Genomic DNA, 27,565 nt, shown 5'->3' with positions numbered 1-27,565 from the left:
TGTGTATATGACCACAAAGAAAAAAAATCTTTATTTATTTTCTTATCAAGATACATTAAAAGGATACAGACACATTGGAATAAAAAACACTTGAGAAAAAAATGTAATTGTAGCATAATTATCTCTCCAACATACAAAATTCTAACCCCCTCTCCATCCCTCCCAACTGTTTGATGGCCAACCATCCCAGTCTCCCATCCCAAACCCACTCAATGACAGAGAGCAATGTTCACATGTACAGTATTTGAACCTTCTCCAAAATATGAAGTAATTACAAGCTTTTTTTAAAAGGTTTTATATAAAAAAAACTGACATTATCAATAGGCCAAGTTTTTTTCTTCTTCAGATTAGTATTTTCACTAAGCATTTTAACACTTAAAATTTGTTTTAGAAACATTACAAAAGCCCACATTGGGACCAAACTTGCATATAAATCCTTCATTTCTACCCCAGTACTGGCTGTCAGTTCCCAATGCCTGAGGGAGCATGAGGAATTATAATATCCAATTAAGCATCGATTTAATCTAACACACCCTTTCATCATAAAACACAAAAATACAGATTCAAACCAAATCAATCCACAAGTAAAGACATCACCGGAGATTCCTCTCCCATCATATCATTAAAAACTTGACTTCTGTACCCAAGTCAATACATATTGCTGCTTTAGTAATGACATTCTGACGACCAGCTCGTAACATAATCTGTTCAAAAAGCAAGAGCGAAACAGTCCATTGTCATAACTGCTGTGACTTAACCTATGGGTGGGGGATCTGAATGCATGTTTTATACGTACAGGTGGCAACATGCTCAGGGGCCATCTTAGAATGGAGTTTTACACACCTTGAATGTTTATGGCTTAATTCGGTCTCCTTCACTAAAAATAACCCATCTTACTCACAATAAGGGCCTTAAAGACAACAGCATCTATTCCATGTCTCAAACCACAGTAACCCATCAAATCCACATCCAGAACACACTTTTGAATATCTTCCAAACCAACATGAAATGAATGTCTTCTACCCTTGTTAACCTACATTACACCTTTTCCTAAACCATTACTCCCCCCTACCATTGTATTGATGATGCAAGACCGTTGTACTCGAGAGGTTGTTCTCGCAGGTCAAAACCAAAACGCACCTCCGGATGGGTAAAACGTGGCTGTAACAAGCATGACAATCAAGTGATAGGAGACAAGGCAGGACTCAAATGGATTGTGATGACAAACAAGAACAGAGCTCAAACTCCTAGGGGCCAACAGCATTTCCCCCCCCCTCACTATCAAACGTAACTTCTGATAGGCTTGTGGAGAGATAGGGGGGGGGTCAGTTGTTATTTGGGTGTGTGGAAAGGGGGCAGGTTGATAGTGCAAATTAAAGTCTAACAGAATGAGTGTCCAAAAGTAGAATATGATTATTTGACAAGTATGCTTGAATGATGAGTCATACAAAGTACTTCACCTCAACCTCCCAGACCTATGAAGGAACATGGTTTCATTAACATCTAAATAGACTTTCCTGGAAAAATAATCAAAATAAACATGCTATAAACTCCTGTCCCATTTAGCCTTCTCAATAGAAATAGAATAACTAGAATGGACATTCAGTCAAATTGCTGTGGTCTGAGAGACTTTGTCCCTTCTAGTATTTCCATTTCTTTCTATGGCCTTCCCACATCCCCAACCAAATTGGTGTCACCCCCTCAAAAAGCTGCAAATATTTACACAAATAAGACCTGGAGGAAAAAATAAAGTGTTTTAACACCATTATTTCAGGATGAGAAATATTTCAGAGTTTAAATTACACAGTTAAAAATATTTGCCATTAAAAAAGGGGAGCAAAATAATTAAGCAAAAAGAGCCAGAATAAAATACTACAAAGCCCAAAGCCTAGTGTGTGTATGTGGGTGTAAGTGTGTGTAGAGAAGTAATGTTGGCATGTGTATGTGTGAGCTCAATGCAAAGTATGCATGTGGGTGTCACTAAAGTGTGTGAGTGTGAGTGTGTGTGTGTGGTGAGCAGCACGTCAGCTTTTGGGAGGTAACAGAACAAAAAAAATATGACAACAGAAAACAACTACTGGACTGGTATGGCGTTGCGCTGTTGCACTAACAGGTGGGCGTGCAGGGTGGTGCGCCCCCCGTGTCGCAGTGGGGTCTCAGCCCCCCCCCCCCCTTAGTCCTCCAGGACGATGGGCTCGCTGGTGCTGGATGGCAGGGTGGGCAGAACCAGGGTCCGGGGACCTAGGGGCAGCTTGACCCTGACCGGGAGGTGAGGTTTTCTGGCTGCACGCCGCATCTCAGACTGAGTCAGGTGTTTTCTCAGAGCCCTTAAGAGGAGAGAAACACACAACACACAGTGAATTAGCTATAGGGCTGACAAGATCCACATTTGCACTCCTAGGAGTATAATGTCAAAGTGCACAGGTGCAAAGAAGTGAATCCTTCTCGTCTTCAAACTAGTTGAATGCAATATTATGCATTAATCAACAAATGCAACCTTTTGGTTAAATTTTTTTTTATCCCATTGAATTTACTGCCATAGAGACCTGATTGATACCCTTTATGTCAGGTATTCCATGTACAACAAATGTATTAAACATTAGGAACACCTTCCTAATATTGAGATGCAGCCCTTTTGCCTTCAGAACAGCGTCAATTCATCGGTGCATGGACTCCACAAGGTGTCAAAAGCATTCCACAGGGATGCTGGCCCCATGTTGAATCCAATGCTTCCCACAGTTGTGTCATGTTGGCTGGATGTCTTTTGAGTGGTGGACCATTTTTGATACAAATGGGAAACGGTTGAGTGTGAAAAACTCAGTAGTGTGGCAGTTCGATACATTCAAACCAGTGCGCCTGGCACCTACTACCCCGTTCAAAGGCACTGAAATATTTTTTGTCTTACCCATTCATACACAATCCATGTCTCAAAATCCTCCCCCTCATCTACACTGATTGAAGTCGATTTAACAAGTGACATCCATAAGGGATCATAGCTTTCACCCGGATTCACCTGGTCAGTCTGTGTCATGGAAAGAGCAGCGTAATGTTTTGTACACTCAGGGTACAACACTGTATATTTTTCAACACAAAAAAAAGGACAGAATCTTAATTAGTATCCTCAATTTCTGCTTGCTACTAGATACAAAAAGTACTCTGTACAAAAGGACAGTACCTGGTGTCTTTCGTGGCCACAAACACCACGGGGTTGGGTGCGTCTCCCTGGTTCACTTTCTGACGCTTGATCACCGACTGTGAGGTGGTCCTCATGCCCGATGTGAACGGCCTCCCATTGGTGGGGAACGGCAGCCCTGCCGCCTGTGACTAAATGAGAGAAGAACTGTGAGGGAAGATGTGTGTGCGCTGACGCAGTGTGCCACGCAAGTGAGTGTTTGTGTGTGCCACATGCAAGTGTGTGTACGTGTGTAGCCACTTGGCCCAAGTTGTGGTGATGCTGTTTTGCGCAAAGGTAGAGGAGGGAGATGGACAGTGGTAGAACCCGACTGATATGGAATTTTTGGGTCCGATACCAATTTTATGGAAGCAAAAGATTACCAATACCCCTGCCGATATAGTTTTTATCCCAAATGTTTTTTGCACAAATTGTGCTCCAAAGGATAAGCAGACACTCTAAATGATGAATTCTTAACAAAATATTTAGAAATGTACATTTAAGAACATTTTCTGGTTTACAGAATATCCATCAAAACCAACTTTATCCTCTATAAATACGACAGTAAATACAAAACTATTTTAGTTTACCTTTTTAGCTACCACTTAAAGATATGCCTATCTACAGCAGTGGATATGAAGTATGTAGAAGTGTTTGTGCTAAACCACCAAAGGGTGGCTGGCTGAATTAAATTGCCTCAGAGTAAATCTGAAACTGCACTGTTCACAAATAAGCTTTGAAATGCAGTAACATGCCATTTGTAATGTCACCACTAGGTGTCAGCATTTGTATTGAGTAGACATACCACAGGGTTTACACGAATCAAAAGGTCATGCAAACACTTAATGGCAACCTAGCAATGAGAGTTTGTTATGACAAGCAAAAGCTAGCTATTCATTACGACAATGTTTGCTTCATTACACTGTTAAACAATACAATGTTTTATTTATTTAACCACTTACCAGCTAAGTTGACTGAGAACACATGCTCATGTACAGCAATGAACTGGTGAATAGTTACAGTGGGGAGGGAATGAATGAGCCAATTGGAAGCTGGGAAAGATTAAGGGACCGTGATGGTACATGGGGCAGATTGGGAATTTAGCCATGACACCAGGATTAACACCCTTACAATAAGTGCCATGGGATATTTAGTGACCAGAGTCAGGACACCTGTTTATCGTCCCCTTCGAAAGACGGCACCTTACACAGGGCAATGTCCCCAATCCCTGCCCTGGGGCATTGGGCTATTTTTTTTTTAAGACCAGAGGAAAGAGTGCCTCCTGCTGGCCCTCCTAGCAGCATCTGGTCTCCCATCCAGGGACCGGTCATGATCAACCCTGCTTAGCTTCCGAGACAAGCCAGCAGTGGGATACAGGGTGGTATACAAAATGTATTGACTATACATTTCAACTGCAAATGGTGACTGAAAACATTTATTTCGTTTGTTTGTAATGTAGCAGATGTTCTTATCTAGAGCGACTAATAGTAGTGAGTGCATAGATTTTTCGCACTGGTCCCGTGGGACGAGAACCCACAACCCTGGCGTTGCAAGCGCCATGCTCTACCAAATGTGTCACAAGGGACATGCAGGCAAATGCTTTCCACACTGGTTTTAGTCGCACGTTCCCATAGCTCAAATATGACCAGACAGTAAGAGTTATTTTTGTATCTAGGACGAGTGTCAGCACATTAGTAGAACAGATTGCTAGCTAGCTAAGCTAATTACCTTGCTGGCTTGATAGCTAAGCTAACCATGTTAACTAAGTGAGAATGTGATGAGGACAGGGCTGCTTGCTTGAAGTGTACATTTGATGATTTACCTATTCAAATACACTGGCTGTAACAAGCTACTCACTGTCAAACCACCATGCCAACTCGTGCACATTGTGACCTAGGTCTGAACGATGTTCAATGAGCAGATGGTAGAGAGCCCTCGTCAGGCAACCATTGAAAATAAAATAAAAATGACCGCAAATGTGCAGACGTATGTTTATTCTATGTATATAATATTGGCGCTTTATCTGTGGAATAAAAAAATATATATATATTTTTTTTTTTTAATAAAAAAGTTTTATTCCACAGATAAAGCATATATATATATATATATATATATATCTGTGAAAGGCTAATATCGGCCGACAATTAATGGTCAACAGATTTATCGGTTATAGTGAATCTCCCATTGTAACAGAGGAACCAGAACCAGTTTGCTAGTCTCTCCGTCTCCACAGTCTGAGTAGCCTGGGACAAGAGACGCTATCCAAGGTTACATTAACAGAGGAAAGATAACAGGCCGACTATACCAAACAAGAACCAGTCAGTGTCACATATGGTGTGACTGACAGATCGGGGAAGTCAAAATGGTGGTTGTGGTGTGTTTGTGTGTGAGGACTGAGGAGTACTCACGCTACTGTCAAAGGGCCTCTTCCCGAGCAGGCCTGATCCCCCACGGGGCTGGTTGGCCTGGTTGCGGTTGATGGGTGTGGGAGCGCCTCTGGGGGCCTTCAGCTTGAGTGGAGCCTGGATGGCTAGGGAGAGGACAGGGGAGGCATAAATCACAAACCAAAATCAAGACACTTACAACAGGAAGAAGCCTAACTATTGCATTGAAGCTATAAAGAGTATTAAAAAAGAGGATTGTAGGGGAAAGCTACAGGCAAGTGTTTTGAGTCCCAATAGTTCACAATGCTGTTTTGAGAAGTAATAAATAAAAAGATCTCTTAGGAGCTCTCTGGTGGTTGGTAGATTCTCACCCAGTTCCTTCACTATAGTGGCCAGCGGTGGTCGAGGGATAGAGCGGTTCTTTATAGGGGCCTTGGTTGCTTTAGGCAACCTTATCATACCTGAGGAAGAAAAGATGACGATAAGCAGTGCATGTGTGAAAATCACATGTCTGAGTGTGTGTGGGTGTCTACATATACACACTGTGTGTGTGTGTATAAAGTATCTCCTCTACTCACACTCGGCCTTGACGGCGTTTGCATTGATGGAGGCGTAGGGGCGGCGTGCCGCGCGGCGGGGCTGCAGGATGTCAGTGCAGACGCGGCGGGCAATACGAGTCAGCTTGGTGGTCTGCAGGATGAATGTCTGCCGGTTCTTGGCCAGCAGCTTGGCGCGCCCCCCGCTCGTCGTGAACGGGGACAGGCCTTGCACCTCCTGGCGGGTCATGTGACCGCGCGGAGTGGACTCCTGAGGGGCCAAAAGAGTCAAGTTAACACATTGCAATATCATGACTGGTCAGACTGACTGAATAGGGTCCATGCTATCCAGGATCCTTGGGACATTCCTACCCCCCCCATTAAAGTTGAAATTTAAAATGGTTAACTAAGGGTTTATGGTAAGATTAAGGGTTAGCGTAGGGATGTCTGTAAGATTCCGGCGAGCACAGCCATCTCACTAGTCTAGTCTACAGTGGCGTCCTCTCCTTGTCTCCTGCCGCTGTAATGGTCTGATAACACAGGGTAGGTGAAAGCCCACTAGGAATTATGAAATGAAAATATGAACGCACCCTTCCCTGTCCAATGTAGATAAAGGAAAGGAAATCACTTAAGGCTACGGAGATGAACCGAGGTTTAGAGAAGCTGGTTAGTGAAAGCAGACGTACCGAGACAGATCTTGCGGCGCCCTCTAACTGTGTGGGGGTCTTCAGGCCTCCATACTTCTTCCAGTAGATCCAGCAGGAGGCACACAGTCTGCACTGCATGTTGGGAGGACCCCATGCGTACCACTGTGCTGACTGGGCAGCTGGAAGAGGCAAGGTGTGTGTATTAGCTCACAAGAAAAGTAACACTATTTGTATCGTCCATGGAGCCCCTGGCTCTGGCAATTAGACAATCGAAAGAATTTACACCAGTATCCCCAATCGACGGACCACGCCGACGATATATCTCAATCCCTCCCAAAACACTTTGAAGATCATAGACAAATCCCGGTGGAGGATGCCAACAACAAAAATGTGTCACTGTCCCAATACTTTGAGCTCACTCTATCCCTTAATGTAAACTACGCTTTGGTCCGATTATTGCGCACACAATTTTCTATTTGGCGCAAAATGTTATAACAACGTAACTGGGAATCCGTACCCATGCCAATATCATGGACTGTAATGGTTTGAAAACATTCCTATATTTGAAAAACATTATCAGGCAACTCCTTTTTTACAACTTAGGTCTAGTATGCTGGCCTATGGAGTCCCACGGAAATCCCAACTACCGAACCAGCCAATGATTATCTGGGCTCCCAAAAGGACTGATCTCTATAATATATAAACTACTTTTGGAAAGCTCATATTCTGAGCAAGCTATTAAAAACAAATATGGTCCACAGATTTAAGTGAATATGAACAACCCTTTAACCACAGAAAATGGAAAATTATGACCATGGCATCCCGTAATCCGAACCATCAATTTACACATTTTAAGTTTGTTCACAGACTATTTAACAGCAAGAAACATTTTGCAATGAAATTGGCCCCAACTCCCAACTGTTCACCGTGTCCCCTAACTCACACGATGTGAGAGTGCCCTGCAGTTAAATGCTTCTGGGACAAAATTACACCATTCATTTCCAAAGTGCATGAATGTAAATATTCAATACTTTGCATCTACTAATGCTACTTAACGATGGTAGCTCCTTGAAGATCAATACATCAGAGACTATTACTGCAAAAAGCAAAAATTATGTTGGCTCTTAGATGGCACTCACCTCACCAACTCCCAATTGCCAAGTGGATACAGTTAGTATTTGAAGTTATAACATACGAATGATCAAACAGTGCGAATGAATGGTGAGAGGCAAAAAACAATTGAGGCCTGGACAAATATATTTGACTAAAGAATAATCTGAGCTAAAGCCCAATAAATAAACATCTATTAAGGCCAAACATGAAAATATATATGACACACACAAAGTAAACTAATTTAATGTAACATGCAACATTTTTTTTTTTTACTAAGATACAATTCATTTAAGGAATTCCGTCAATTTCAATGAATGAATTAGGTCCTAATCTATGGATTTCACATGACTGGGAATACAGATATGCATCTGTTGGTCACAGATACCTTAAAAAAAGGTTTTACTTGAGCGTCTTATTGCAAACAGGATGCATGTTTTGAAAACATTTTATTCTGTACAGGATTCCTTCTTTTCACTCTGTCAATTAGGTTAGTATTGTTGAATAACTACAATGTTGATCCATCCTCAGTTTTATTCTTTCACAGCAATTAAACTGTAGAGTTTAAAGTCACCATTGGCCTCATGGTGAAATTCCTGAGTTGTTTCTTTCCTCTCCGGCAACTGAGTTAGGAAGGAGAGCTGTATCTTTGCAGTGACTGGGTGTATTGATAAACCATCCCAAGTGTAATTAATAATATCCGTTTGAAATTATGGGTGTATTGTGTGAAGGGCAGTGACAAAATTGAAATTCAATCCATTTTAAATTCAGAGTGTAAAAACAAAATACGGAAAAAGTCAACGGGTGTGAATTCTTTCTGAGGATAGTGTAAATGTACACATTTTTATCTGTTTTACATTCTTTGCTTTCAGACCCACAGACAAGGGGTGGTATGGGATGGTTGCTGGAGAGGGGTGGGAAACATAGTTTCCAAGTGGTGGGGTGGGAGGAGGCTCATTTATGTATTCTTTCTCCCTTTACACATACTTTTTGGCTCTGTGATGCAAGCCAACTATTACATTATCTGAACGTGTGTATTGTGCGTGTAGCCCCGCCCAACAAGAAAATGAATAAAGATTTGTTCACAAAAAAAATGTAAAAAATTGCATGACGTTAAAAGGTACAAACACGCATGTATCAATACAGTGAGAGAGAGAGACTTTCAAGACACACATGTACTCACTATGGCAGCTCTCGCAGCTCAGTCCTTTCTGGAAGCCAGCGGCCCCGTTCATGCCAGGCTTGTTACCAGGAGCCATGATCTGGTTGGGGTTGGGTTTGGTGCTGGAGGAAGGGGAAAATGTGTCATAATGGTATTTGACGCAAGGATAGTAATATTGAGGAGAATGCAGTTCAGACCGATACTCACTAGGTGGGGATGTACACCTGCTTCAGCTTGCTGTCTGCTTCTGCTGCCTTTAGTCGTTTCTGAAAGGGTATAAACATTTGATACAATTAGCACAGGAATAGCAAGTAGGTTATTGGAGAGGGTTGAGTGCTTAAAGTTCCTTGTTGTCCACATCACCAACAACGTCCAAGCACACCAAGACAGTCGTGAAGAGGGCACGACAAAACCTATTCCCGCTCAGGAGACTGAAAACATTTTGTATGAGTCCTCAAATGCTTCTACAGCTGCACCATCGAGAGCATCCTGACTGTTTGCATCACTGCCTGGTATGGCAACTGCTCGGCCTCCGATTGCAAGGAACTACAGAGGGTAGTGCGTACGGCCAAGTACATCACTGGGGCCAAGCTTCCTGCCATCCAGGACCTCTTTACCAGGCAGGTGTATACCTCTATACCCCAGGTGTCGGAGGAAGGCCCTAAAAATTGTCAAAGACTCCAGTCACCCTAGTCAGACTATTCTCTCTGTTACCGCATGGCAAGTGGTACCGGAGCACCAAGTCTAGGTCCAAGAGGCTTCGAAACAACTTCTACACCCAAGCCATAAGACTCATGAACACCTAATCAAATGGCTATCCAGCCTATTTGCATTACCTGCGCACACCCCCCCCCCCCCCCCTTCTTTAACACCACCACTACTCTGTTATCTACTTTAGTCACTTTAAGACCTACATGTACATATTACCTCAACTAACTGGTGACCCCGCACATTGTACTGGTACCCCCCTGTATATAGTCTCTCTATTGTTATTTTACTGCTACTCATGAATTACTTGTTACTTTTATTTCCTATTCTTGTCCAAATTATTTTTTAACTGCATTGTTGGTTAGGGGCTCGTAAATAAGCATTTCACTGTAAGGTCTACACCGGTTGTATTCAGCGCATGTGACTAATAACATTTGATAGGCGTGAATGAAACTACTATTTATACATCAGTGAAACAACTGACAACTGACATTGATAGGCGAATTACCTGTTGGATGTAGCGGTCAGTAGTCTTCCACATGTAGTAGAACTGGACCACACTGGCTAGTGACTTCCATGGTAACTAAAAAAAAAAGAAGAGGTATAAACACCACACAAATCAGAATCACCAATGCCATCTGTGACCAGTAGAACATACACCAATAGGTGCATATCATGACAACAAGGAAGGTGTTAAGACACACACCACCCCCCCCCCCCCAAAAAAAAGGTAGGGGCAAACGGAATCATTTTTGCTTTTCTTGGCTAAATGTTTTATAGCATTTTCCATTGTGTGCCCTAATGAACATGACCTTGGAGTCATGAATGAAGGACCGTAGGGGTGTCATTGAGATGAGTGTTCACTACTTACAAAGTCCTGGCGGATGTCGTTAAAGTCCTTGCCGTACTTCTCCAGGGCCTCCTCAAACAGCATGGCCTCCGAGGCACTCCACTCCTCCATCTCGTCACGGCAGAGGACCGGCCCGCCCTGTGGGACCAGCGTGGACATGGCTTTGGCTAGGTCGTAACCGTTCTTCTGCAGGGTGTCCATGGCATGGAACTAGAAGGGGGGATTAGGTCGTGGTGATTTTGGCACCACAGGTCACATTATTCAGGTTTTTGTAAACATGTGATATTGCATATAGTATTAGATAAATATTACGATACAATGTACATTTCTGCTACAAATTACAGCAAGGTAGATGTCCGTTAGTTTAGGGGGTAGTGGAGGACTTGCTGACTGTCTCGTCACCATGGGACATGGACAAAGTGTGTGTGTCTCACCAGTGTGATGTCTCTGGAGGCTGCTGCAGCACTCATATGCAGGCTGGGTTGACGGATGGAGCTACTGCAGTCCAGGGCTCTGGCAAACGTACCCACAGCACTGGAACACACACACACACACCACACACAACCATCAAATATCATAATTAGAATCTATGACAAACCCAGTACTGAAACACACATTACGAACTTATTTTTGTCTGGGCATTTTGATACCCAATCAGATGGGGTTTAGTAAATGTGTCAATTTACATCATATGGCCACAAGATGGCACTCCAGCTTGATGTAATCAAGGACTTTCACTACAATGTCTATTCCCTCCAAAAACAAGGACAAACATGCTGTGTGTTTGACTGGGGTCCTCCTGCTACTACACTGCTTAGGCAAGATCATTCAAAGAGGTCTACAGGAAATGACTGTGCTACAATTAAACCAAAAGGTGGACTTCGAAACTCAAATCAGAATTTGCACCAAGCTCACAAGGCACCCTGACAACGTCCCGACGACAAGAACCTCCATAGCAACAGGGCCGGGTTGTAACGTAACCAGGGCAACCTGTGACAGATGAAGGGGGACCGGGGGACACTCACCGAGCCACCACCAGGAACTGGTCAATCTGGGGGTCTTTGAGCTGGTTGTCAGGGTCCCAGACCTTGGTCTCCAGCTTTTCCTGGATACGGGTGTGTGTTTCACCTGTGAGGGACAATACCAATAGAACAACGATCAGACACGTTAATTAATGACGCAGCAGATAGTGAAAGACACTGGTTCAACTTAACACTGGCTACACTAGGGAACATAAAATAAGAGGGCAGCAGCTTACCATACCACCTGCCTGAAGGGCCCTATCCATGGGCGTATTCAGTGGGGAGCAAAATCTCCAATAAGAACATTTACAGTTATGAATCTAACTACTGTTCCCTGAAGGAGGGAACGAGGTATAACATACTATGGGGCTTCAAATCCTGAAGCAAACGGAAATCACGCACAACGGGCAAATAGATGCAGAGTCCACCCTTGGAAGCCCCGGCTTCCCGGCTATAAAACCGGGGATCGCATCTTTTTCCTCAATTCAGTACCGCTCTTCAGCGAGCCCAACCCCACCTGACTGCGCGGGCCAAAATGTTATACATCGTTCTCTCCTTTTGGGAAGAGTAGTTGTATTCATAACTATACGTTCCCTTTGTCAGTCAGTCAGTCACTCAGTATAACATACTACAGGGAACATACAATCATGCCCAAAACTGGCTCAAAGGGTACCAAACTAGAAGGCTTCACCGGCTCCAAAAAGGTGTTACAGAAAACACATTTTCCCCTTAATACTTAGTCGAAAAACGTGTACTGTCATAGCCAAACATAGGGAACCAGAACCTGCTACAACTTGGCTAGTGCGTACTGACACGCTGCCACCGCACCCAAAGTCCAGACCCCACGGGTCCTGGAACAATACTTAACATGAGTGTCTGAAAATACAAAAAAAGAACCACAAGTCCAATACAACACTTGTCATGACTTGGTAAAGCGCACGCGCTCGCTACATAGCATCGACCAGAGTCGATGAAACACGGCAGCAGAGGATCAAACCCACAGAAAACATGCAGTAACCTGGAAACAGAGTATCCGCACACTGCCACAGCAGCCCAAGGTACAAACCCACAGGGAACTGTGGTAACCCTGATAAATGCACACTGTGTGCCACACATCAAGGCTCAACACCACAGGGAAGCTGTGATAACCCAGACAAAATGCTGTCTAACATCGACCAAGTCCATAGACCTAACCGGTTTCAAAGGCCTCATACAGACACCTAAGGATTTCACTGAATCTGAAAAACTTGAAATCATGCACACTGCAGGAAACCAAGGCAAGCCCAAGGCTAAATCCCACAGGGCAACTGTGGTAACCCGGATAAATATGCAACCTGCACGCTGCTCAACAGCCACTCCAGACCCAGCCATAAGAACACTATGAGCCACACTGGAAGCAGTTACAGCCAAGCAATTAAAAAAACACATGGGTACAGTATGTGGGGAACCCTAACTCGCTGCAGCACAGATATCAACAATCGGCAAGTCCCCGAACAATGCCCAAGAAGCCACCACACCCCTAGTAGAGAGTGAGCAGGGATACCGCTAGGCAACCCTTGCCCTTTGCTATACGCCAGGGAGATAGCCTCCATAATCCAATTAGAATGACACAGTTTATAAAGCACCCTACCCCAAGCTGGATTTGCGAAACGGACAAAAAAAAGCTGATCACAAACACAGACATGCTTGTGCCTATCCATAGACAGTGCATTTGGAAAGTATTACGACCCCTTGACTTTTCTACAATTTGTTACATTACAGCCTTATTCCAAAATGGATTTAAAACATTCCCCTCCCCATCAATCTACACACAATACCCCATAATGACAAAGCAAAAACAGGATTTCTTTCAGAATGTATTAAAGAAAATGCACTGAAATATCACAATTACTTAAGTATTCAGACCCTTCACTCAGTACTTTGTTGAAGCACTTTTGACGGCGATTACAGCCTTGGGTATGACGCTACAAGCTTGCCACACCCATTCCACACACATTCTTCTCTGAATATCCTCTCACGCTCGGTCATGTTGGATGGGGAACATCGCGTCACAGCTATTTTCAGGTCTTTCCAGAGATGTTCAATCGGGTTTAAGTCCGGGCTCTGGCTGGGCCACTCAACAAAGTCACTCCTGCGTTGTCTTGGCTGTGTGCTTAGGGTCGTTGTCCTGTTGGAAAGTGAACCCTCACCCGAGATCCTGAGTGCTCTGGAGTAGGTTTTCATCAAGGATCTCTGTACCTTGCTCCATTCATCTTTCCCACAAACCCAGTATCCCAGTCCATGCCACTGAAAAACACCCCAACAGCATCAGACCAGAGAATCTTTTACTTACAGTCAGAGTTCTTTAACTATCTTTTGGCAAACTCCAAGTAGACTGTCATGTGCCTTTTACTGAGGAGTGGTTTCAGTCTTGCCTGATTGGTGGAGTGCTGCAGAGATGGTTTTCAATCATGAAGGTTCTCTGTCCACAGAGGAACTCTGGAGCTCTGTCAGAGCGACCATCGGGTTCTTGGTCACCTCCCTGACCAAGGCCCTTCTCCCCCGATTGCTCAGTTTGGCCAGGCAGCTAGCTCTAGGAAGAGTCTTGGGTGGTTCCAAACTTCTTCCGTTTAAGAATGATGGGAGGCCACTGCGTTCTTGGGAAACTTCAATGCTGCAGAAATTGTTTAGTACCCTTCCCCAGATCTGTGTCTCGAAGCACTACGGATAATTCCTTCGACCTCATGGCTAAGTTTTTGCTCTGACATGCACTGTCAACTGTGGGACCTTATATAGACAGGTGTGTGCCTTTCCAAATAATGTCCAATCAATTGAATATACCACAGGTGGACTCCAATCAAGTTGCAGAAACATCTCAAGGACAATCAAAGAAAACTGGATTCACCTGAGCTCAATTTCAAGTCTCATAGCTACGGGTTTGAATACTTTCAGAATGCACTGTACGTTCGTAAAGCGTGCACTGGACACAGGCCATGCAACCTCTGTTCTTCACTGGAAGCAAACGGTGGTGGTGAGAAAGGAAAAGACCTGTAAGACATAGGCATAATGTTGGGCGCAAACTGCATTAGGACGTAACGTCACCTTGGAGTGCTTCCAACTTTGTGGCAACAGTTTGCGGAAGGCCCTTTCCTGTTTCAGCATGACAACGCCCCAATGCGAGGTCCATACAAAAAATGTTTGTTGAGATCGGTGTGGAAGAACTTGACTGGCCTGCGCAGAACCCTGACCTCAACCCCATCAAACACCTTTGGGATGTATTGGATTGGAACACCGACTACGAGCCAGGCCTAAATCGCCCAACACCAGCGCCCGACCTCACTAGTGCCCGTGGCTGAATGGAAGCAAGTCCCTGCAGCAATGTTCCAACATCTAGTGGAAATCCTTGCCAGAAGAGTGGAGTCTGTTATAGCAGCAAGGGGGACAAACTCCCTATAAATGACCATTTTGGAATGAGGATGTTTGACAAGCAGGTGTCCACATACCTTTGGCCATATAGTGTAAACCGGAAATGTGGAAAAAGAAAAGTCCTGCTCAAAAAGTGTCTATCATGTCTACCAAAGAGCACAGACAATGAGAAAATCCTTCAACCTGACACCAACCCTCAAATGCGCACCACTTATGTACACAACTATCTCGGTAAACCCCGTAGCCGTCAAATTCAGCCTTCAGGTGCCAAACACACAGAGCCGTTATCTGCGGTCGCGGGTGCCAAATCCTCCCGTGCGCCTGGGACAATAGATCCCGACTACATGCTGTCAGAGAGGCCGCGTCCCTCTGCCTGTTGATGTATGCAACCATCGTCCTGTTGTCAAACCTTACCAACACATGCTGGCCTTACAACATCGGAAGGAACCGTCTCAGCGCTAGCAAAACAGTCAGTAGCTCTAGATTGTTGATATGCAGAGCCCTTTGAGCTCTTGACCAAATCCCTCTTTCAGAGTAGCCCACACACAGCGCTCCCCCATCCCAGTAAGGATGAGCCTATCATGATTACTCTGCGGGGACACTACCCGGCCCACGAGAACCCCCTGCAACAGCATTCGCCGGTCTCCCCAAGGATTCAACATCCTTAGGCCCGACAGGGCTTGAGTAATCCATGGCGAGAAGCGGACAGACACGTAGCAACCACAGCTGAAACAGATGCCTCAGACATACCAGCGGCAATACAGCTATCATAGAGGCCAATCCGACCCAATAACCATAGGCACACGCGAAAAGCACGAGTGCCCCAGCTGAAAGCGTGCCAGACAGAGCCGGAACGCGAACAAAGAGCATGATTCAGAAGTGAGTCCAGAACGAGACCCAGAAACGAAATGTGTTGAGCCGTAGACAAACTACTTTCTTGTGATTCACTGTCAAGCCCAGAGACTGAATATGGGAAACCAGCGGAGCTCCGCTATGACTAGCCAATCATTCAGATAGGCCAATACTCTGATCCTCTGGCACCGCACCGGTGCCAAAGCCTCCTCCACCACCATAGAAAAGGTGAGGGGCGATAGGGAGAATGTATAGCGTATGAAAATATGCGTCCTTCAGATCTTTATTTCAAATAATAACAGCATTTTCATTAGATTGTTACTCTAGGCCAGGGGTAGTCAACAACTTATTTTTTGAATATTTTTTTTTTCAAGGGGTGGATCAGCTTTAAAATTGCATTACCCTACAAGGTCCAGAGCCTGCTGGTTTTCTATTCTACCTGATAATTGCACACACCTGGTGTCCCAGGTCTTAAATCAGTCCCTGATTAGAGGGGACAATGACAAAATGAAGTGGCACTGAATACGAGGTCCAGAGTTGAGTTTGAGGGCTGTAGGCTATAAGTAAAAACAAAAACACACTACAACCCAAAAAAAAAAAACTACCAAAACACTCCAATTCAAGAGTTCAATCAATTATATTCATGCAGTGCCTTTGTTACAACTATGAAACAGAAAGGACATGTGCTGGAACACAAAATATTCTTATAACAACTAAATATATAACAACCACTAAAATGTGCGGTCAAATTATGAAAACATCAGTAGCCTAAATACCATTATAAGCGCCAAGTGGCTTTGATAGATTGTGAAACTCAACACAAAAGCAATAATGGCATTTTAATTAATATAAGTGTCGATAATGCTCTCACTGTGTAGCCTACCCCAAGTAGGTCAGAGTAGTCTGATAAGACTCCTTTGATTCGGTGGACTGATATTTGGTACATACCATTTTAAGATTAGAATGGAGCAATACAATAGAGTGGCCCGCCCTGTTCTTCATTCACATTTGGTGATTAATAACTATGCAACATTTGCTTCCCCTCGCTCATCAACTCACCCCCCCCCCCCCAATCATACTTTACTTAATTTTATTAATCTGTTGTTGTGCGTGTGTGAAATTAGTTTTGCATAGTTAAGGATCAGTTTCGAAGCAGTTATGTGATTATCAGCTGGGCACTGCACTTAACTGTCGGAAGAATGAGCGGAGCAGGCCTTACTGTTGGGAGACGGGAGGCACCGTGGGAAAACCATTATTACGAGCACTCCTAAAACTGGTTATGACTCCAGTTATGTTTTGTCAAGGATGGAGGGGGACATGAAAAAACTGTTTTTTTATTTTTTAAACGACAGTAATAAATAACTGCTTTAACACGCAAGTCCAGAATGGGACTCTCAGGAACTATGAAGTACTGGCTGTAACAACCACTCTGTACTTCTGACACTGGGACCACCCGAATAGTCCTCTTTTGAAGTAGAGACACAAAATCTCCTCTTAAGACAGTTGCTATGACCCCTGGGAACACTGACATAATGACGCCGCGAAAAGGAGGATGCACAGCGCACAGACTGTACCCCCTCAGGGTGAAACTATGCATGCCCGCCACTGGATGGAGCACGCTCAAAGTATCCCATATATTATCTCCTGAAGGGGCAGAGCTCCGGGATAATTATTTTGTTTTGTCACGCTTGTTTCTCATTTCCACCATTCCTGACAACCGTGCGTAACTCGCCACCCTTCGGGGAAATCTTTGAAACAGGGGTAAGCAACGCTGCTGGACGAACTTCGCCACGGGGGAGAAAACACCAAAGTCGTATTCACCGCCAATGTACTGATGTCATCCGATTCACACTCCAGAGCCAATCAGTGATTGAATATCATCCCCGGAATCCAGACTTTGAACACTGCCAGAGAAACCGGAATGAGCCTCACTCGGGATGACACCCCTATCAACTCCCACCACCCAACCTTCCGCACAAAGTCAGCCCGACTTCCAATAGGAGGTTGAACCCAGCCGGAGACAATGGTCAAACAAACCGGTCCGAGCGGAGGCTTCCTGAACGTGTTTCCACCACCAAGCAAGAGGACAGCATTCGTGAGTATATTTATTTTTCATTGTGAAACAACATGCCCTAGGGCACGGTCGGAGGTTCAAACTCAGCTGGCTAGCCTTTTTGTACTTTTACCACTGGCAATCAAACAAGGAAGCACTGGCGCCACAAGCAGAGCAGAAAGTAGTGGGTTTTTAAATCAAACAAAAACCCATACCGAGATCCAAAACGTGCAACATCTAAGGGGACAAATCATCTCTCCCACTAACAGACACCTATGACGGGGCAGAATCTCACAACGTGATAGCCCATTCCAAAAGGTCAGAGTTAAGCCAGGCCCCCCCACACACACCTTCGGCGAGCTTGTCAGGGATCTCGGCCTGGTACTTGGAGCCTACGCGGATCTCTCCCTGGTCCGCCAGGAGGGTCTTCTGAACCGGGTCAAACACCAGCGAGTAAAAGAAACACTCCTGGACAGAAAGGTGAACAACAGATGTTAGGAATGGATTGAGAGGATACATTCTCAGCCAATAGACGCTATATTTCAGTGCTTTATTGTATCAAAAAAAATATTTTTGATACAATGGTCCTCACTCAAAAAAGGTAGTCCTAATTTTTTTTTAACCACTTTTAGCAGAACATGCACAACTCCTTTGCCATAAATTCCTCGACAGTGCAGTAGTCAATGTAATACGTGGGACAGACTTGCTGGTGATGAACAGTGACGCTTTGGAGAGAGGCTGAAGCTCACCTCTTTCTCCAGGTACCCGGCGAGGACGTCCGTTTCGTTGAGGAGGGTGACGTTACATTTCCCTCTGGGGAGGGGAGAGAGGCGCCAGGAGAAGAGACAGAGCGAGGGTTATTCAGGAGGTCAAAACAGCACCCTGCATTAATCGGAACTGAGCTGCACCTAACCCTGCTGCTGTACCAAGCCTATATCCCCAATAAGGCACTGGAAAACAATAGAATGTCTGTGGAGATCCTGGGAAAGAACTTCAGAACAGGAAAGATCCATTTCAACACAGTTACATGATTGACAGTCATAACACCGTCACTTACTGCATTTTAAAATCAGGAGCCTGAACAGTGGCGATTGTTCATGTTATAGAAAGGGACAGTTTGAACACAGTGGCTTAATGATTGTGAATGGGCCAGAGAGGATAATGGGCCAGAGAGGATAACGTTCCAGGTTGAGAGTTAACTGTGCATATCAGTCCTGTCACATGACACCATATCCCGTCAGAGTTGAAAGGGTTGAACGGCAGCACCATTGTCTGCAGCTACCGCTATGCGGTGAGACCACCTCAGGAGGACACACACACACACACACACGCACGCTCTCTCTTACCGTATGTGAGTTGCAGGTAGAGACTCAAACTGCCGAGAGAGGAAAAGCTCTCGGTGCTTCAGCTGGTGTTTCTGCTGTTCAGACACAGTGGGCTGCTTGGACTCCTCCTCAAAGTCTCCTATGAAACGCAGAACACAAAAAGACACATTAGCGACAAAGCACATTTCCCCAGTTAGATGGGTTCTAATAGTCATGATCTGTTCAATCACACAATTCATATCAATATAACCAACTGAGAATTGTGGCTACGGGGAGAACGATCCCACAGTGTATTGGTTTTGACATTTTCAAGTCTTAAATGACAGATATCGGTGAGAAATGAAGATGGGGAAACAGAAAGAGGGGGATAAAGCTCAGAAAGTGAGTGACGCAACACGGGATCCAACCGCTGCCGCCATGGGAATGTGTGGTTCAGGGGTGGAAGCACTGCCAATAGACCAGCCCCCGGCAGAATCTTTATTGAAATCAAACACGCTGAACAGCAAAGTGAAACTGACTATATACATTGTCCTTTTATCTACTGTGACAAGTGCAAGTCTATCATAACCTGTGACCTGGAACTTTAACTTGTAACTGTACTTATGTGTAACCAATACCAGACAATGAAAATAATTCCCTACTCTGAAGGACAAACTCTTCTGGTCTATTCTAGTGACCTACTAAAGCCCCACTGAAGCTTTACAGTCAATGTAAACAAAGGACTGCATATAGCCTATATGACCTGGCAGGCAAAAATTAGTCTGTGTAGATAAAGAAACATTGCTTTTCCCCGTATGGAAATTGTTTTTGTACTATATCTAGTTTTACACGACTAAAATGGCACATTCCTAATTTGAGGCGGGCAAGTCAGAAATGTGTGGGGTGGTGGTGGATTGAGCACTGAGGGGGGAGAGAACGAACTGGGCAGGACTATCGCTCCATCTCCACGGACTCCGCCCCTGCACTCAGCCACAGGAAACCCTGTCAGTAGAGGGGGGGGGGCAATTGGTGGGGTGTGGTAGAGGAACCTCTCTCTGTTAACCCCTCCTGCCACCCCTCAACCCCCGCCCCCTTCACCCTCCTTCCCTCCCCTTGTCCGGCAAGTCCCTGCCAGACCAAGTGGGAAACCAAGTGGGAAACCCTGTGCGTCAAACCTGAGGCGCCCATCCCCCCCCATCATGTATACACCCCCACCCACAAGAAAAAAATACATAAAAAAGAAAAGAAAAAGGCAGGCAGGATCTTTTTCTGAACACGGTGAAGGAGCAGAGCACCGATGGACTGCGATAAGATTACACGGACATAAAGGCTGTTGTACTCACTCGCGTTGCTGTCGGCCAGAGTGTTGAGGTTGCCAGAGATGTCCCGCCTCCGGAACAGACACACCACCTTGGCTTCCACGTTCCCATTGGCCGTCTGAGAGACATGTGCGACAAGAGTGGTCAGTCACTTCCGGCCAATACTTCGAATATCACAATATTATTCTCTGAACGGCATGCCACATTCATAGATACGATTTCCCCATCTATGAATGGAAGAAAAAAATTGGCCATTTTGAATTGAATCAAATGTATTGAATATATGCTACAACTTAAACTGGGGCTGTAAGTGACGAGGGGGTGACGCGAGACTCTCCATCATTACCATTGGATTAACCATGATCTGAAGAGAGGGAGAGAGAAACCACAAAACTGAGGCCTCAATGTTGGGCTCCTCATCTAATTCACACAAGGTAATGTCCGAAACGGCGCCCCATTCCCCATGTAGGGCACTGCTTTTGGCCAGGGCTCTTCCCAAAAGCGGCGCACTACGTAGGGAAGGGAATTTTCAGACGCAGCCTCAGTCATAATAATATCTATTATTGCCCCTCCTCCTCCTCCTCTTCCATTAGTGCACAGAAGACAGAGTTCTGCTAGTGGTGCTCGCCACAACCCCTTCCATTTAAGAGTGTTATATAAATGAGCTTAATCCTTTGACTGGGAAACAAGGCTGTGTCATACGCCACTATGCTACTGCTATAGCCAGCAGCATTACGTAATGGCTCTTGCACCAGCATCTTGTCACTACTGTAGTAGTCCTGGCTGGCTAACGAAAGCACAATACGTCGGGAAGAGGGTGACAGGGGGGGGGAGATTGTGGTTAGAACCTGGGAGGTGTGTGTGAATCTCTCTCTCTGGGTGTGTGTGTGTTTTACCACCATCACCACCCCAGTGTTGAAATGAGTTACAGACACACAGGCTCTCAGGTCAGATATGAAAAGCTTAACATTTACAAAATGGGGCTGTCAATGTCAGCGAGTTTTTATGTAAACGCTCCGAATCAGAGGGTAGGTGTGAAGGACAGATTATTGTACCAACCTTGTTGAGCTCTTCTATTCTGCGGATTAGGTAGGGGTTGCTGGAGGAATTCTCAAAGTACACGTAATCTGAAAGGGAAAGAAAAGTCTGAGTCATATGAATCATAAAAATCTGTAGCATTTCAATTCAGAGCATGACTTTGAACTTGACCTCTCCGGTTACTCTTAACACGTTCAGAGGAGAATCATTGTAATGAGTCTGTGTGGAGACTGGACTCTGTCGGAGTCTTGGTACAGTCACTTATTGATATGACTAAGGGGAACCCACTACCACTAATGGCAGATGACGTCGACCACCACTCTGACAGGCTTTCACCAGGCAAAATCAATCCATCAAAAAGCTTACAGGTGCTTGGTGGGAGAGCTAATAGCCTTGCACAACACACCCCGTCTGTGTCTGCCATTTCAAGGACAAGTGAGCCAATATTCACTCAGCCATCCTAGGCTACGCCAGACTACAGTACCACTATAAGATGACTTCTGTTTGCATGTGACATCTCGGGAATTTCCCTCATATATCTCATGACATTATTAGAGATGCTGGTGTTACTGAAAAGAGACCCCCCTCAACAAAGAAAATGGGACAAAGCCCAGCACCTTCACCTACCCTGTCTTTGTCTACAGAGTTGGTGGACCTCAATCTCTTCCCCAGAGCCCATTGATAGTAGCCTATGACTGAAGTAGAGAAGTCTAAATAATAGGCTAATCAATTAATCACCCAGATGAGAAGTCAGTCTTTGAAGACACACCAACATTGTTTTGGTATGCCCAGTATTATAGGCCTTGGCTACTCATACGGTTTAGGTTACAATATAAAAAAAACTCTAAATTATTTCTCGCCGGTGATTAAGGCATGGACAGGTGATATTTTGGCTCGCGTGGCCAATATTTTGGTTCTAGCAGTGCTTTGGAAGGGGAACCCCACCAGTGTGTTTTAGGGGTCATTTGCAGGTCATTTGGCAAAAGCCAAAGGCCCTGTAACGTAACTCTCAGCAAAATAACTGTCCTGATGAATCAACAGCTCTGTTTAACATTCATCTTGGAAATACAAGCAAATTATGTGACAATATCTATAACTATCGTGGAGACTGGACATTGTCTACACCAAGACATAGCCAGTCAAACCTGGCTAATACAGAAAACATATTGAAAATGGGTGTCTACGAGCAATGCGGTCGCCTTGGATATGATCAGGGACACTAACAGTAAGACGGACACCAACATTGGAATGCATCAGCAATCATATATATTCTATAGAATGAGAGTTACAGGATGTAGCCCAGGGGCAATTCCACACAAGCGGGAGCAAAATAATATTTTCGGTATCTCAGAGTGTTCTGGCAACTCTCACATAAAAAACTTCATTGGGAGGAAGGATGCTTTTTACATGTGTCTTATAAACCGCTTTATTGAAAATCCGGATGAAATTTGACATTTTAGGACAATTTGAGACCCTGTGATCTGTGAACTGTACACGATCCAGATACAAATGTTCACATTAAAATGTATTCAACATTAAAAATATGATTATCAAAGCAAGCAACCCTTTGATTTTTCCAATTTTTAGACAACAATCATCATCCCTACCAATTAAGTTTCTATGTGAGAATTGCCAGAACAATCAAGAGATACCAAAAATATTTTCCGCTCCTAGGTTAAAAGAACACGTCGTGGATGACGGGAGAAATTCCCCCGCTGCCATTATGTAACCACAGACACTGGCTCAAGAGAAAAGAAAAGACCGCACACAGCACTGACATCCTCTTCTTTCCCGTCATCCATTCACCCCTCTTTCTCAATATTCATCGATGTTCTCGGCTCTCGGTCTTGCCCCAGCGGGACAAATTAAAACATGAAGCCCTCTCTCCACGCTATGGGGGCTCCGTGCCTGCCTGGATGAAAACGGTGAGAGACAGGGAGACAGCAGACTAAAGTGGTGCCTCACGGATCAAAGGACCAGGGGCTTTTTGAATGGGGATCACAATCTGCCCTTCTGAAAAGACAACCTCAGCTCAGACACTCAGAGTCAGTCAGCATTAACCAGATGCCTACGATGTTCATTTTGTAGGTTAAACATTTCAATATGACCAATTGTTGTTTGAAGGACAAATAATCGCAGGAAGCGTAATATGCTTCTCGTCTATTGCAGTTACTATACGGTGGCAGTTGTGGCGCAGTGTGTTAGGTGCTTGTGGGTGGATTCAGAGTAGTGAGTGGAGGGAGCCCTTAAAAAAAATCTGAAGAACTGCCTAATTATGTCTATACATTTATAATGACTTGCGGTGCCGTGAGGATCTGCCCTTTCATGAAGCAATGGATGCTCTATCGTTTTAGGATCAAAGTCTTACCAGGTCATCTATTGCTACTTACAAAACACCCGTGGCAAGCACTAACAACCTACAATCCATTAATAGCATGTTGCTGTTGGGACTGAAACACGGGTGAGTGGATTTTCACCAATTCCATACACTTCTATAGGATGAACTCCCATGTAACCAAGCAAATGTCACAAAACAGTCAATAGGGTCAGCCTGGGTCCCGGGGTCTCAATCTCACTGACCCTGCATTAGCCCCTTACACCGTTGATGCATTCCCAGTAGCACTGATTCCTTCCATGAGCTATATACCCCAGACCACGCTGGGCCAATTGGGTGCCGCTCTATAGGACTCCCAATCACAGCTGGATGTGATACAGCCTGGATTTGAACCAGGGACTGTAGTGATACTTTTTGCACTGAGATGCAGTGCCTTAGACCGCTGCGCCACTATATCAACAGGACCCGTATCCAGCCTGCCACTGTCTATTATCTATGGATAGTCACTTCACCCCTACCAACACGTACAAATTACCTCGACTAACCTGTACCCCCACACATACAGCCCTGTTTTGGTCATTTTATTGTGTTGCTTCTTATTTTATACTCTAGTTATTTAGTAACTGCATTGTTGGTTAAGGGCTCGTAAGTAAATATTTCACGGTAAGGTCTACATCTGTTTTTCAGTAGCATGTGACAAATAAAATGTTGATTTCAATGGGCTCCTCTGGCTATAAAGCAGGACCTAGCCCGAGACCAAGGCATTCAATTCAACTAATGGAGACAAGTAACAGCTTAAAACAAAATTCACCAGAAGGGACGTGTGATCTTACATGAGGTAAAGGCATGTTTAAATACAGTAGCAAGCCTAAATCCAGCAGACTATCCAAGATCAGACGAGGTCCAGACAAAAATGGCAAAGCTATGACATGTGGGACCCTCAGAAATAACCGCAACTGAGCAAATATAACACAGCGCCCTCATATTCAAATGAATAATTAGAGCACAATTTCATAGCCAACACACAATTTGTCAAGAGTGACACGTCATTTCATTACAGAGCCGAAACTCTACCACAGACATGGAGCAACACAGTCAGTAGCTGTGAGTCATTCAACTATTGAGGGAAGTCGCATGAAAACATTTTCAAGGACTCTTAGCAGCCAAAAGAAGAGAGCAGTCGTGTATGGTCTGTCTCTACTGTTTGGGAAGATAACAGAATATGCTAAACACACCATTTTGATTATACAATGATATTCGACAAGAACAAGTTTCCTTGACACACCACTGCATACTAGACTAGTGGCCATATGTATAGCACGTCTCAGAGTAGGAGTGCTGATAAAGGATAAGTTCAACCTTTTAGTTCACAATGAATAAGATTGAATGGACAGGGGGGGGGGCTGATTCTAGATCAGTACACCAACTCGGAAACGCTGGCCCAGAGCTACCCAACTGGATATTTATTCTGCTAGGCAGTGGTTCATGTGACCACCTTGACTGGAGCGAGGAAAATTGGCAAGAACACCACTTTCCTCAGCTGTGGAACAACAATAGATGTAATGGCTGCCTTGTTTGAGCGCTTGCTGGGAAGGTTCCCCCCAGGAGGGTGACGGTGCATGGGTTAATAAGCATTTTGTCACGCTCTGAGGTGCTAGGATGCAGTGCTGTGAGGGATTAGGCAAGCAGGCCTTGCAGACAGACAGGCCGGAAGACACTACCATCTGTGGGGCAGTGCCATCTCGGGCACAGTCTCAAGGCCAAGATGACCGAGGGGGGAGGGGCTCTACAGTGAGACCATTTTACTCGGATAAGCACCTAAATGTTTTGCGGTGCAACTTCGACTTTTTATTTAGGAGCACCAGTGCACCTTGAACAATTACGGATTCTATTACCTCGAATATTTTTCAACTTGTAAAAAAAGTCAGCATAGAGCACTGTGGGTGGGGTGGGGGGGTTAAAAGGCTGAAATGCCAAACTGAAATTGTCATGTTAGTAGAGGTGAAATTAATGACTGCATAATCCTGCAACTAAAACAATGACATGGAAGAAATAATAGTCTCAGCAGTGTCATGTCTTTCAGACAGTCAGTAGTTAAATCCATCTATGCTGTTGCCTGTAAAACAGCCCAACGCAACATCAACATATATTGCAAGACGTCTGTATGTCTCTATCAATGATGTAGAATTCAATGCCTGCTGTAGGCTATATTGTTCAAGTTGCATTATGCACAGAAAGCAGACAGCACGGTTTAATCAACGTGACCTAAGTACAGACGCTCTTGTTGAAACGTTACACATCGATAAAATAGCCAGAACGTATGGCTATATTTCACAGACACAGTAGCTGTGCATCCACCAAAACACTGACTCGAGCCAAGACATGAAAGGGAACGTGAATTACAACAACGTTGCACCAACCAAGTCAGGATCACTGATGTTGATCATCTTTCGCACCACCAATAATAGTATCGCATATCATTGCAATGTTGATTATCAAATTAAGCGGTCCACCCTGGGGATTGAGGAGCCGGCTTAACTCTGGCCATTTTGCTACCTAACGCAACGCACGTTTACCGGCTTTTTTAACATGCAGACCTCAGTGTTGTTATTTTGCTAAATGCACTATATTGACCTTGGCAGCTAAACAATGCAGCTAAATAGTAAATGACAGTAACTACAAAATGTTACAAATTGCAGAGTAGTTTGAAGTGTAACAACACGTCTTCCCCAACGATAATACATTTTATTGCCGTGCATGCTAACGTTAATTTACGCTAACTACGTAGCTAGCAAGCTGACTTGCGAGTTAAAAATATACAGCTAGCTAGCTAGATAACAAGTAGCCTGACTGTAAAAGGTTGCTGGTCAAACCATGTTTGACTCAAGTTAACTTGCTGGGTTCAGCCAATGACATAAATCATTGGTTTCAACAAAGCAATTAGCGGCAGGCTATATATAAAAACTTGGTTGACTATACTACACTACACTACAAGTGGACTAACTAGTCGTAAAATACAACTGACGTTAGGTCGTTAGCCAACGAACGCGTTCTAATTTAACACGTCTCGCTATTAAGTTAGCTAGCACTAGCCTGCTAACTTGGTGGCCAGCATTCGCGGAAATAACAACCGTTCGCTAGATAGCGAATGCAAATCAGCCAGCTAATTACCCTAGCATAGCTAGCTAACATTCACCGTGAGGGCTCCTCAAAATAAATTTAAAAAACACTTACCTCCCACTCGGTACATGTTGGCCGCCATTCTCTCGTTACCCCCAACAAAACACTGTCCAAAGGGATTCCCCGCCTGCGTTAAAAATGTCGATCTGGAGCTATTTTATCCCTGCATTTATTAGAGACCTCACCCGCCGCGAAACAAAGCCGGGACCCGGCACAGTAGCCAAGCTCTGGCGGGTAAAAGTTTAAAGTTTCCGTTGCAATGTTTCGGGGTTCCAAAATGCGTCTTTTGTTTCAGTCCGATAACCACCTCCCTCTTCCACACTCACTCACGCATTCACACTTGCAGGCAGGCATGCATACACAGCCCTTGATAGCTAGCCTGTCTCTTACTCCACTCTTCCTCCCATCCTCAGCTCCCAGCTTCATCCTCCTCTTCTTCACCTCCGCTCAGTTTGCACACACACACACATACATACACACACACTGCT

The 27,565-nt window shown here is 44.5% G+C and overlaps 1 protein-coding gene across 3 annotated transcripts; it reads right to left on the bottom strand.

The window, feature by feature from the left end:
* LOC124008203 (metastasis-associated protein MTA2-like) lies at positions 1–27,565 on the bottom strand. Of its 3 annotated transcripts, none has more exons than XM_046319308.1 (19): positions 27,132–27,565; positions 21,584–21,651; positions 20,871–20,888; positions 20,549–20,642; positions 19,248–19,365; positions 18,651–18,714; positions 18,252–18,369; positions 11,595–11,697; positions 11,004–11,103; positions 10,591–10,779; positions 10,228–10,302; positions 9,219–9,277; positions 9,033–9,133; positions 6,779–6,918; positions 6,135–6,363; positions 5,928–6,017; positions 5,581–5,702; positions 3,176–3,324; positions 1–2,327 (listed from the first exon to the last, which is right to left on the bottom strand). In XM_046319308.1, exons 1-19 carry the CDS (start codon positions 27,157–27,159, stop codon positions 2,174–2,176), a joined length of 2,019 nt encoding a protein of 672 aa, XP_046175264.1. In that variant the 5' UTR covers positions 27,160–27,565; the 3' UTR covers positions 1–2,173. The 3 variants fall into 3 exon arrangements, with proteins under 3 accessions (XP_046175264.1, XP_046175266.1, XP_046175265.1); XM_046319310.1 differs by having other exon boundaries at positions 27,468–27,476; XM_046319309.1 differs by lacking the exon at positions 20,871–20,888 and having other exon boundaries at positions 27,132–27,564.

Source organism: Oncorhynchus gorbuscha, linkage group LG21, assembly GCF_021184085.1.
Source record: "Oncorhynchus gorbuscha isolate QuinsamMale2020 ecotype Even-year linkage group LG21, OgorEven_v1.0, whole genome shotgun sequence".
NCBI lineage: Eukaryota > Metazoa > Chordata > Actinopteri > Salmoniformes > Salmonidae > Oncorhynchus > Oncorhynchus gorbuscha.
Note: the sequence above shows the minus strand (reverse complement) of the source record. Positions and strands in the feature narration are given on the sequence as shown.